At 42.2% G+C, this 13,098-nt stretch overlaps 1 protein-coding gene across 3 annotated transcripts in view; it reads right to left on the bottom strand.

Annotated features, from left to right (window-relative positions):
• Positions 1–13,098, bottom strand: part of LOC147267511 (copine-9-like) — a 136,948-nt gene that overhangs the window by 4,177 nt on the left and 119,673 nt on the right. For all 3 annotated transcript variants that reach the window (XM_086198380.1, XM_086198379.1, XM_086198382.1), the window contains 4 exons: positions 10,402–10,529; positions 6,226–6,328; positions 5,959–6,016; positions 957–1,030 (listed from right to left, as the gene is read on the bottom strand). In XM_086198380.1, the coding sequence (XP_086054506.1) occupies positions 957–1,030; positions 5,959–6,016; positions 6,226–6,328; positions 10,402–10,529 (363 nt within the window). The remainder of the gene's footprint in view (positions 1–956; positions 1,031–5,958; positions 6,017–6,225; positions 6,329–10,401; positions 10,530–13,098) is intronic.

Below are 13,098 nucleotides of genomic sequence, written 5' to 3'. Positions count from 1 at the left end.
CACCATGCTGCTCCCATTCCTAACACATGACAATAAACTGACATATGAAAATAGGATGGAGATGGAGCAACTATAAGAATATTCATGAAATTAGATCCAGGGTGAGGAGGGTTTGGTCAACTCCCCTGAAATCCATAGCCAACGTTTAGGGTACCCTCTTTGTGTCGCTTGACAACGTAGAGGGAAAATCTGCCTTCCCTGGATTTTGATGATAGGGGATTAGCGATCTAGGCAACACAGTGTCGTCCCTACTCCTAAACACTAACCCTAACAAAACAAAGAATATTAGAATAAAAGTATTGAACATTAGAGACACAACCATGCAATGCAGAGGGGGTACCCTCAATGTTGGCTGTGGACTTCGCAGGGGAGTTGACCAAACGTTGGTCTTTGATGAGGGGTGAGACTCTGTTACTCCGGGTACTCCAGCTTGCTCCCACAGTTCAAAGACAAGCAAGAGGGGACTAGGGTAGTCTAAAATGACCATCGGTGTGGCTGTGAGAGCAAATGGTTGTCTGTCTACATATGTTGGCCCTGTGATGGACAGGTGACCTGTCCAGGGTGTACTAAGCCTTTCACTGGAAGGCAGCTGTGATAGGCTCCAGCCCCCCACGACCCTTAACAGGATAAGCAGTAGAAAGTGGATGGATGGATTAGGTGATCATTATAAACTATCATTGCTTTTATAAAATAATCTGAGACCTGCAACTACTGTTGTTATGCTAATCCTGTGTTTATTCCTCTGAAAAATGTTTTGGGGCCTCTCATTGATAACACATGCCAGTATCACTGATAAATGAATCTCTACCAACACTCAAAATGAAAACATGTTATGTTACTACTACAGTCAAAAAGGTTGGATCTAGAGCTACAGGTTTAATCTTAACTAAGTTAACTCCATGAAGATGTTTCTGTGCTCAACAAAGACAACAAAGTGTACGTGGAATATACAGTACCTGGACAATGTCTCTCTCTGCAAAACGCCCTCTGGAGGACACTCGAACCTCATCACCATCCAGCTCTTCCATTGCTACTCACAAACAAATTACAATAACAAAATTACTAGTAATTGGACTGTAATTTTAGTTGGAGGCAATGACATAGAGGTCACATGTGTACTTTATGAATTTTTACATCAAAATCGAACTGTGGCTATATTTATGGGACACTTTCAAATTTGAAATCCTCACTAACCACACTACATTATTGAGTTTTAGATAGAAAATCTGATTGAGAATCATTTATCTGACAAACTAGCAAGTCATAACTTTTTGTACTGTTTGCTCTTTAATATGAGCTACACCAGAATTTCCCACCCTTAAAACTGCAACTCCTGCCCTCCTTGACATAATCCACAAGCCTTAACTCACAGTCATTTACTGTAGCCTGAAGCATTTAATGCAACCTGGTATAGTTTAATATTTGTAACTGTCAACTGCCCAGGGACCTGTACAACACAGCAAGATTACAAATTAGGTTTCATTAAGTTCTGTTGCCCATATGTCTTACATTTCTGTTTGTTCAGTGCTTCAGTGTGATTTTTCAGAGCTCTTGCTGATAGAATATCATAATCATTGCAGCAGTTAAAGCAGTGCATGTCAGTGGATTGATGGACTATGGTCATGCAATGCAAAAACCTTCCCAAGTGAGCGGAGCATGAATGAAACTGAGTTTTCATCCATTTTATTATTTATGGTCAATCTGCTTGGGATGAAGTAGTGTCTTGGCACATGCAAGATCATACTGGGTGATTTTAATACCTCCAGCAAGTCCAATAGTTTCATGTAACCAGGGCCGGCCCAAGGCATAAGTGAATTAAGCGGCTGCTTGGACTAAGTGACTAGTATTATTCTCCCATCTTGACTGACATACTGTATTGTTCAATTTGGACTGTTCCAATCATGGACTCAGTCTTTGACTCTAATGTTGCACTAATTTTGATCTTTGAATTATTCCTTTTTTCTTCTTTGTGTGTCTTATATGTGGTTGAAACCTGTTTTGGTGAATTTGTTTTATTTTGAAATTACTTCCCTTGTATGACTTGGTTGGTTTTACTTCCTGTATTTGTGTACTTTCCACCTTTTTTGTGATCATGGGTGTTTTCAAATGATGTCTCCTATGTCCTTTATTTCTAACCACTTTCCTTAATCCTGATGGGAACAGACTGTTATCATATATAAACAGAGTTTTATGAATGAAAGTTTACCTGTAACCACATCACTTCCCCTCCCTCTTGTCTGTGTATGTATAATCAGAGGACCAGCCTTCAACCTTCATCCATGCCTGCCTGTTCTCCTGGACAAAGCTCACCTGCACACTGCCCTCACCTAAACTAGCTCCTCCTGCACTTGTTGCTCTCTGCTCCTAACTATTTTCCATCTCTTGGTGTTCTCTCCTATCATTGGTGCCTCCACTGGAGCCGCACACAATCCCTTCACTTGTGTCCTCGATAAAGTTTACCAGATACCCTATCCCCTGGCTTGGTGTCTGCCTTCTTCAGATTCAGATTTAGAAAAATGTATTTATCCCTGTGGGGGCCAACTAAGGGAGCAGAGATGGTAGAGTTGGTTACACAACAACAACAACAACACAACATACATACATAAGGTAAGGAAGTGCAAGGAAGTCTATACCTCCCTTTTAAAGTGCATGATAGAAGAAGAAGTACAGTAGAGGCAGTAGAGCCTAAGATTAACATTAATGAATGAGAAGTACATTGCCAATATTGTGGTATGTACAGGATGAATTGTCGCATGAGTTGAGTATATATAGTTGCAGCATATACAGGAAGTACAGGCACACATTAGGTGCATGACAAGTGGCAAGTGGCAATGTTGTGGGTAGTACTGGGAGTTCAAAGAGTTCAGAAGGAGGACAGCCTCAGGGACAAAGGTGGATCTCCTTCGCTGGGTCCTGCAAGCCAGACACCGTAGCCTCTCAAATGCTGGGCAGAGAGTGTTGAAGGTGTCCTTCAGGATCTGAGCAGCCATACCGTGGACCTGCTGCTCATACACAGACACCAGGGAGCGAATGGGAAGTCCAATTATCTTGGAACATACCTTGACGATGCTATGTAAGAGGTTCTTTCCCTGCAAGTTGATGAAATGGAACCAGCAGACCATTGAGAACAATAAGACTGATTCAATAAATGTGTAGAAGAAGGTCAGAAGGAGCTTGCTGCTGACAGAGATGGAATTCAGTTTCCTCAGCAGGTACATTCTCTGGTGGCACTTCTTTAGGATCACCTCCATCACCAGCAGTGGTGAGAGCACACAGCCCTGTGGGAAGCCTGTAGAGGTGGTAAGGAGGTCAAACAACTTGTTGTTGATCCGGACTCTCTGTGCTCTGTGGGTGATGAAGTCCAGGATCCAGAGAATGAGCTAGTCGTCCAGTTTGAAGTTTAGGTGGAGCCTCTCTGCCAGGATATGTGGCTGCAGGGTGTTAAAAGCAGAAGAGAAGTCTGCAAACAGAAGCATGGCCAAGGTGTTGGGAAGCTCCAAGTGTTTGTGGATTGTGTCGATGATGAAGGCTTTGGCGTTGCTGACGCCTCCGCCTGCCCGGTATGCAAATTGTGGGGGTCAAGCTATGAGCATGTCCAAGATAGGATGTGCTGTTTAACAACCCTTTCCATGACTTTTATCACGTAAGAGATGAGGGCCACTGGGCAGAGGTCATTAGGGGTCTTGGGAGGGTTCTTCTTGGGAATGGGGATGATGGTGGAGTGTTTCCAGGGCTTGGGGATAGTGCCAGTGTCCATAGAGGTCTGGAACAGGCTTTGGAAGATGCACCCAAGCTGGTCAGTGCAGTATTTGAGGACCAAGTCACTGATTTTATCACTGCCAGGCGCACTGTTCCTCTTGGTCCTCTTGAGGGCCCTCACAACATCCTTGGTGCAAAATATGATGGGGGATGTGCCGGACTTGAGGTGGGACCTGGTGTTGGCAAGCTAGGTGGAGTTGTTGGTCTCAAATCTGGTGTAGAAGGAGTTGAGGTTGTTGGGGACGGATGTCCGACTGCTGCCAATGTTGTGGACTGGGTCACTGGTGGTGGTGACAGAGTTAATAGCTGTCATTCTTTTCAGACCCTGCCAAGCTGCACGGTGGTTCCCCTGAGTGAATTTCTTCTCCACTGCGTTTTTGTATTTCAGCTCGGTGATTTTGATCTTGGGCTCTTTTGACCTCCTTGCTTATCTACTGGGTCCCAAAACAACTGCTTACTGTGATACATCATTGTCCTCATCCTCATCCTCTGCTTATTCAGGTCCAGGTTGCGGGGGCAGCAGCCTCAGTAAGGAAGCCCAGCCTGTCCTCTCCCCAGCCACTTCAACCAGCTCTTCCGAGGGAATCCCGAGGTGTTCCCAGGCCAGCCGAGAAATGCAATCCCTCCAGCGTGTCCTGGGTCAGTCCCAGTCGGACATGCCTGGAAGACCTCCCAAGGGAGGAGTTGAGGAGGCATCCTTACCAGATGCCCGAACACCTTCAACTGACTCCTATCAACGTGGAGGAACAGTGGCTTTACTCTGAGTCCCTCCCCAATGACCGAGCTTCTCACCCTATCTCTGAAGGACAGCCCAGCCACTCTGCAAAGGAAACTCATTTTGGCCACTTTTATTCGCGATCTTGTTCTTCAGGTCATTACCCACAGCTCATGACCATAGGTGAGGGTTGGAACGTAGATTGACCAGCAAAAAGAGAGCTTTGCCTTTTGGCTTAGCTCCCTCTTTACCACAATGGACTGGTTAAGCACCCGTATCACTGCGGATGCCGCCCCAAACCGCCTGTCAATCTCCCGCTCCATCCTACCCTCACTCGTGAACAAGATCCCAAGATACTTAAACTCCTCCACCTGAGGCAGGACCTCCCCCCTGACCTGGAGTGAGCAGGCCACCCTGTCCTGGCTGAGGACCATGGCCTCAGACTTGGAGGTGCTGATTCTCATCCCTGCCACTTCACATTCGGCTTTGAACTGCCCCAATATGAGCTGGATGTCGTGGCTTGATGGAGCTAAGAGGACCACATCATCCACAAAAAGCAGAGATGACATCCTCCCACCACCAAACTGGACCTAGTTAGTTAGACCTCGTCTAAGTGTAAACTGTCAGATAAGTCTTGTTGTGATTTGAAGTCATATAAAAAAAATTAACCTGACCACCCATAATCACACATTTCACCTATAGCTCTACTTCATAATTCCTATTGACATGGAATTTACTTACTCACTTAAGTTTAGCAGTAAAAAATACAAATATTTAGGTGAAGTATATCCTCATGTCCGATTCACTGGTGGTTGTGTGTGCCATATATTATAAAGAGGAGATGGGCCACGTGGTTGAATCATTCAGAATTACAATTAAAATGCCAATCAGGCTAGAACAATATGCTTTTGATTGAGGCCACAGGTCACCTTTAAAAACAAAATCTGAAATAATAACATCAAAAATAATTAAATGTCTTGCAAAAAGGACCATTATCCGTGAGAATAAAAACACAGGTGCTTCAGCACCACATGGAGTCTATGTGTGCCCATTGCACATTCTGGAGTTGTGTGTATGAGGGGCCGCCTGGGACAGAATTTTATGGAACACATATTTATGAAACCTCTCACACAAAAGTGAGATGTGCTCATGCACACAGCTGAGAGTATTCTTCTCACAAACACATATGAAACTACACACCCATAAAATCCTCACACACACTGAAATGAAAATGCTCTTCTGTGTGAAAGAAGATTTCACCATTGTGTGTAAGAGGTTAATAATGCCCCATATTGCCCTGAATATGTTTGGATTACTGTACACATTGCAAGAGTTAAAACCAAAACATATTAGTGCGGCTACAGCAGTAAAACTATGACTAATTGAGCATGAAGCATGTTAGCAGGTTAACATTAATGGCAGCAAAGTGCGGTTGTAAAAAACGTTGTAAGCTGACCAACACACACGGACACACACAAACTTACCATCAAACTCAGCAGGGCCCACCCCCACTATGATGATTGACATAGGTAGGGAGGCAGCCTGTGGAGAGAGGGTGCATATGAACCAGACAACTTGTTTGTGCCGGATGATTCATGCATATGTGTCAGATAATTCCCACAAATACATAAGCAATGAGGTCAGCATCAAAATTGGTTAATGAAGTAGGATTTTATTGGCAGAAATGTGGGTTGTGCGGACATCAATCTGGCCCCCACTTTTGTTGTGTATGTAGTGCTGCGGATACTCACATTGACGACAGCCTCTTTGGTCTGAGCCATATCTGAGATGACACCGTCTGTGATCATCAGTAGCACAAAGTACTGGGAGCCATCAGTCACCTCTGCAGCACACCTGACATTATCACACACACACACACACACACACACACACACACACACACACACACACACACACACACACACACACACACACACACTGGATTGAATGATCTGAACACATGAAGTTAAGAGTAATATGTCATTTCCTAGTTGATTGTGAATGTGTTAAGTTATTGAAATGAGCTGCTATTTTTGGCTGGAGTGAGAGTGCCAGCACTTTAAATGGATTTGTCACTGAATGTCACAGTAGTTTTTGTCAAATTGTGAACAACAGAGAGATTGAGGAGAACATTTGCTGGCAGTGCAATTGAATATGGGTGAGTTAGCTTTGACCTTACTGTTGAAACTAAAACTTAACAAAAAAAACCCTCTTTCTCATAAGATACCAAATTTCTCAAGTATTAATGGACTCTTAACTCATCTTCCTCTCATTAATGTTGGTGGCATTAGTGTGCGTTTCAACTGAAAAGGCTAAACTTTATTTCTTGTTTGAATCTTACTCTGAGTTAATGCTTATTTTCAAGATGTTGTCTGCTCATTCATAAATAGGCAACAGAGCTTTTAATCCTTAAATATATGTCATGCTCTACAATACATGAAGTTGTACATCACATGATGCCGATGGTTCTGTGCAGTTATATAAATGCAGCTATTCTGTATGATGGCTGTGGTGAGTGGTTCTATGAAAAAAGTAATGGGGATAATTACTTCTTAGTCAGAGCCACTCACGACTTGTGCAGTCTTCCAACTGAAGAGGGAGAGCGCTCTAATTATCTGTCTTATCCTTTAAGCATAAAATTAAGAACCGACTTAAAGAAAACCAAAATTGCAATCATGAGTCATCAGACTCGTCTCTGGCAGCGCCCTCACGTACCCTCAGGGCTTGAACAAGTGCTGCTTTGTAATGTATGTCGGTATGTATTGTCAAACCTTTCGTGTGGTGTTGTATTGTTTTATGGGTCATGCGTTTCTGTACTGTCGTATTTGCAGAAGTTTAGTGTAGATGACACTAGAGGCCGTTTTGTAATAACCTGCCAAGGTAGTACAGATGAAAACCAGCCAGTTAGCCAACTCTGGCGCACTGAGATTGATTTGGAAACTGAGATTTTGATTAATGCGCACTATCCTTTTAAATTATCTTCCATCACACCAATTCAATAGGCACATTTGTTTTTTTACTTTTGTTTAAGAATGTTGATTTTTTTTTTCAGTTGGTGCTCTTTATGTTGAATGTTTTAGATTAGAGATACAAGTTAGGGAAATATGGGCAAAAGCCACACCCTGTCAAACACATTTACATCATCTAGGGCAGATTTGCAAATGGTTTACATCAGGGCAGACCCTCTAAAAAAAAAAAAAAAAAAACTACTGTCAGGGACAATCAGAACTCTCCCTGGAAAAGGACACAGGAAGAACAGCAGAGGACAGCATTTCAACAACTTTAGTGCACTTTCACAATGTATTTTTTATTTGCATGTGTATGTGTATTTTATTAGATGTATTTTCATGTGCTATGTTCCTATCAAATAAACAAACAAAATAATAAATAAATAAACATTATCCATGGAATTAACATTATCCGTAGAAAGACAACATTTCCTTCCCATTCTGATATTTTGTCATACATTTTGTAAACACAGAAACACAAAATTGTCTACTGTAAAAACGTAAGCTGTTCATTCTGAAGATAACGCAACAGTGAAGGAGGCTTTGGGATACCAATGTTTAGGTGTGTTTACTACATGTATGGATGAGGTATGATTTCTGTATGGTGACCTTGAATGTCCTGAAATGAACCTATAAATAAAATGTATTATCATTTCTATTATTAAAATTTTATTGCTCACAAAAACAGATAAGTAACAATTAGAACATATAACACTGTGCGTAGAACGATAGGATAGAGACTATCCTAAGCCCTGAATATACACTAAAATCTACTCGAAGTCCTTGTGAGGTCAGTTCTGTCCTTCTTTCTCTGCACAAGGGAAAATAAAAAACCTCACCACTGTTCTGGTTTACTGCTTTCTTCGTTTGTTCCTTTTGAACCACATTTTTTTGATGAAATAACAAAAAATCTTTTATTTCTATTCATTTTTATACTGCTTTTCAGGGTCGTATGCTGGCTGGTCGTATCAGGACATTTTGTATTTTGTTATTCTGCTGTGTCACAGCAAACCCTGTGTACAAACAGGGGGATGCTGTAGATGCTATGTTGACAGACTGCACACAAAGGCAGTGTGTCAGGTGGCCAACAATGAAGCTGTCAGTGGGCTGCAACTCAGAGCAAATTAATATTATTAACCTTATTAATAATTTCCTCAATAATTATCTATCATTTCAATGTTGAGAACCCGGGGCAGCACAGTGGCACTGTGGTCAGCACTGTCGCCTCACAGCAAGATGGTTCCGAGTTCAAGCCCTGGCTCAAACATGGGGTCTCTCTATGTGGAGTTTGCATGTTCTCCCTGTGCCTGCGTGGGTTCTCTCTGAGAACTCTGGCTTCCTCCCACAGTCCAAAGACATTCAAATGGGGACTAGGCTGATTGATACTCTAAAGTGACCGTAGGCGTGGCTGTGAGTGTGAATGGTTGTCTGTCTATAGGTTGGACCTGCGATGGACTGGTGACCTGTCCAGGGTGAACCCCGCCTCTTTGCCCGAAGGCAGCTGGGATAGGCTCCAGCCCCCCAGTGACCCCTAACAGGATTAGCAGTAGAAAATGGAATGGAATGAATTCTCTCAGCAAGTCGATCACAGGGCCAGAATATAAAGATTTAAAGACAACCATTCACAGTCACAGGCAACTTGGAGTCTCCAAATTTAAACCAACATGCATATTTTTGATGTGGTAGAAAATGGATGGATGTTAAGAACTCATTTGCTGTTACCTAAAATGTTAATATCTGTGACCAGATCTGCCTGAACAAGGGATCAACCAGCAGTTATGGTAATCTGCACCTCATTTTTTATTCCCAGAAATGCTTCTAAATACATACATAAATACATTTGACAGTTCACACCATCTATTTTTTATTCCCGAGTGCAAGTTGATTGCTCACACTGTTGAGCCCTGCCAAATGACCTGACTTGTAATCCTGAATATAGATAAAGCATGAGGACCTTACTTTTTGAACCTAATCAAACCAGTTTAAACCAGAGTGGAAGTCAAGACAAGATAAACCTGACTGAATTATGTAATTATGAGTTACTTTCTCTGAGAGATGAAGAAGCTCTTTTTTTTGGAGCCAGAGAAGACTCAATTTTCTTTTCACAGACTGAAAAGGAGCTGAAATTCTGTTATAAATCAAAGAGGTGCTACTCTTGCCTTTTCTGAGCTAATAATGGCATTTTTTACATTACATTACACTGGTTTTATCAAGACTGAACTCCAAAGAATGTAAGTAGCAAACACCACCTCTAATGACATGCAATAAAGTTCCTTAGCTCTTTGGATTTAGTTTGACCCATGCATGATTGTAATAAAGCTAGTCAGGTGCCAAAGAAATAAGGAAATCAGATGTTGTCTGTACTAATGAGAAAAAGGCAGGCAGGTTTGGATTGTAGATAGGTCAAACAAATATCAGACTGGTGAAAGTGATCATAGATTTATAATAGTTCTCCTCTGCAGCCTGAGGCACTGAACTGCCCCTTCTCTTTTCACCTCTTGGTATTGACAATTGCCTTTTCTGAAGGAACCAGTCTGAATTAACGATAACAAGAGAAATCTGCTTCTGTCAGGTGCTGTGCAGAGGTGAAAGGAGCCCTTGGGAGCATAATGGGAGATCACTTGTGCAATGGCTGGACATAAGGAGTATTATTTTCATTTGTGGGGCCTGATACATATGTGTGAACACTAGTGTTGCCACCAGCTGTGCAATCCTCTGAACCTTGGGGGCCCAATCTGAATCTGAAGCCTTGATTGTATTTCTCTGTTAGTTTATTCACTGAAAATTTGAATCCAACCCTGTCTGGAAAATGCTGGAAATAATTCTTAAAAGTAAGTGTGTGCGTGTGTGTGTGTGTGTGTATGTGTGTATGTGTGTGTGTGTGTGTGGGTGTGTGCACGCGTGTGTGCGTGCGCTCACCGAGCCACCTGTTGAATGACTGGAGCAAAGTTGGTTGGGCCATACAACTGAACAGCTCTCAAGCTCTGGAAATAAGCCTCTAGGACACCTTCGATCCCCACACAGTTTGGGTTTTCTGTATTTGAGTTCTACAAGAGAGAAAACATTTGGTGTCAAAAAATTCAACTTTCATAAGGGAATCCTAAAGTCAAGTCAAGTCAATTTTTTTTGTATAGCACCAAATCACAACAAAAGTTATCTTGACACTTTACAAGCAGAGCAGGTCTAGTTCCACACTCCTTCAATGAATTTACACCCAACAATTCTCCATCAGCAAGAACATCCTGCAACAGTGGTCAAAGCAAACCTTAAGTTGGTTTTTTCCCCCATCAGAGCTGGGTAAGGGGGACAATGCAGAAAATAAATCTTCATTTTTTAGTTTGAGATTAAAAATGTGCAAATCAAATGCCGCCCCCCCCCCCCCCCCAATTCAATAATTCACCATTAATTGCCAGAGGCCTTCTATATTTGTTCCACTATTAGTGGTCAGGTGCATCAGGTGCACCACTGGCTCTTCCCTCAGCCAGTGAGGCAAAGCCTTTGAGTTAGTATGACACATATATGATAATTAGAGGAGACAGATGCTGTTCAGCACCTAAGGCCACACCAGGCTGCACGGTAGTCCACAGATATGTTGCTGTGAGTTAAAACAACACTCGCTCCAGCAGCACCACAACTTTTTCACTTTTTACTGTAAAAAATATTTGCAGTTTAGCAGTTTTTTGATTGCTTTAAACTTACAAAGGGTTGTGAGCCATATATAAAATGTGCACTAATATTAATTTCAATGATTCTATAATTTCTGGTGTCCTGCCACTTGCAGGTTGAGGAAAGAGTTTCAAAATCAGACACCTCCATATTTTAGTTGTGGTGCTTGCTAGCTAAAAGAAACTAGCTTCCAATAGGTATAGGAACTAGCATCAAAAGACACACAGCTTCTATTGCAGTGCATAATATTATTTCATGAACTAGTAATTTTTCATAAACACCTTTGAATTTCATATTATTAAAAAAAAAACAACAACAACTCTAGCCTAATAACAGTCTGCTCAATAGTTCATCTGCATGTTTCCTACATAACATTTACCACAACTAGAAGAGAGCACTGGACTATACAAATTATCATGTTGTTTGAATCAATGATCACATTTAAAAAAATTAAAACACCTTCATCCATCCCATCTTCACCACTATCAAAGTCTGTAAAAAGAAAACAGCCAGTGCTCTCACAGTTATGACATCCTAACAGATGCCAGTCTCAGCTTTTTTATGTACACACACTTTTACTATGAATACTACCAACAGCTTGAGGCAGGGCCATCAAGCTTGGACCCACGTTGCCAAATAATTTCAAAATCTACCACTCGCTAAAGTGTCTCTGCAGTAGTTGAAAATATCAGCTTTAATGCAAAAACATTGGAGTGTGTATAAAGAGCAACAATCAGCTCCTCTTCCATTATCTGATTCAACTGGAAATCAGGGATGTCAACATCCAGCTTGCTAGTGTCAGCTTCAGATACAAAGAGTGTACTGCTCCGCAGCTTCACTGCCACGTTTGTTTCAATGTGGATTTCAACATTCTTTCAGTAGCATGTACAAAAATGCATGCCACAATGAAAGACCACCTCAACAGCTGATAACCTTTGTTTGAGCGGTACACACTGACAAGCACAGGAATGCCGATGCATTATTACAAAGTCTGACTGTTGATGTTCTTAGATGGTCATGATGTGAAGGTGATGAAGAAACTGCTTAGTTGCATATAATAAAGTTTATTGCAGAAAGTACAGTGTCACTGCATCTTGAGCATCCACTGAGAGATTCTTGTGGCCAGATTTGAACCTCTGGCTCTATGCTGTAAGAGGCTCAACTATATTCCATCGTATCCATCCCTTCATGATATATTAACTTAAACATGTCGTAAAATGTCCCTTTGAAAGTGGCCTCGCTGACCATGCATAATACAACCCAACTGCAACAACATCTTCCTTACATACCAACCCCTGACCTCACCTAAGAACTCAGATACCACACTGTCAGGACAGTGGTGCAGTGGTTAGCAACTTTTCCTCACAGTGAGAAAGTTCTGGGTTGGAGAGCTGCATTTTTGCATGCTGCGTCTGTGTGGGCTCTTAGGTGCTCCAGCTGCATCAAAACATGCGTGTTTTTTATGTTTGGAGACTCATCATTGCCTGTTACTGTCAATGGTTGTCTTTAAATCTCTATATACTCTCTATACATCTGCACTAGTAAGTCCCTAAAAACTCTCCAGCTGGTCCAAAACGCTGCTGCCCGCATGTTGATGAGAACTAGTAGAAGAGACCATGTCGCTCCTGTACTGGCTTCTCTGCATTGGCTCCCTGCCAAATTCAGAAGAGTATTCAAAATTCTCCTTCTAACATACAAAGTCCTCAACAGTCAGGCACCTTCATATCTGACAGCGCCCTCTTACCCAGCTAGAACCCTTCGCTCCCAGGATGCAGGGTAACTTGTGGTCCCTAGAGTTTCTAAAAGTAGAATGGGAGCCAAAGCCTTCAGCTATCAGGCTCCCCTCCTGTGGAACCGTCTCCCAGTTTCGCTCCGGGATGCAGACACCTTCTCTACCTTTAAGAGCAGACTGAAGACCTTCCTTTCTGATCAGGCTTATAGTTAGGGCTG

This window comes from Aulostomus chinensis, chromosome 3 (genome assembly GCF_037954235.1).
Source record: "Aulostomus chinensis isolate RoL2024-O1b breed Wild chromosome 3, RoL_Achi_v1.0, whole genome shotgun sequence".
Taxonomy (NCBI): domain Eukaryota; kingdom Metazoa; phylum Chordata; class Actinopteri; order Syngnathiformes; family Aulostomidae; genus Aulostomus; species Aulostomus chinensis.
Note: the sequence above shows the minus strand (reverse complement) of the source record. Positions and strands in the feature narration are given on the sequence as shown.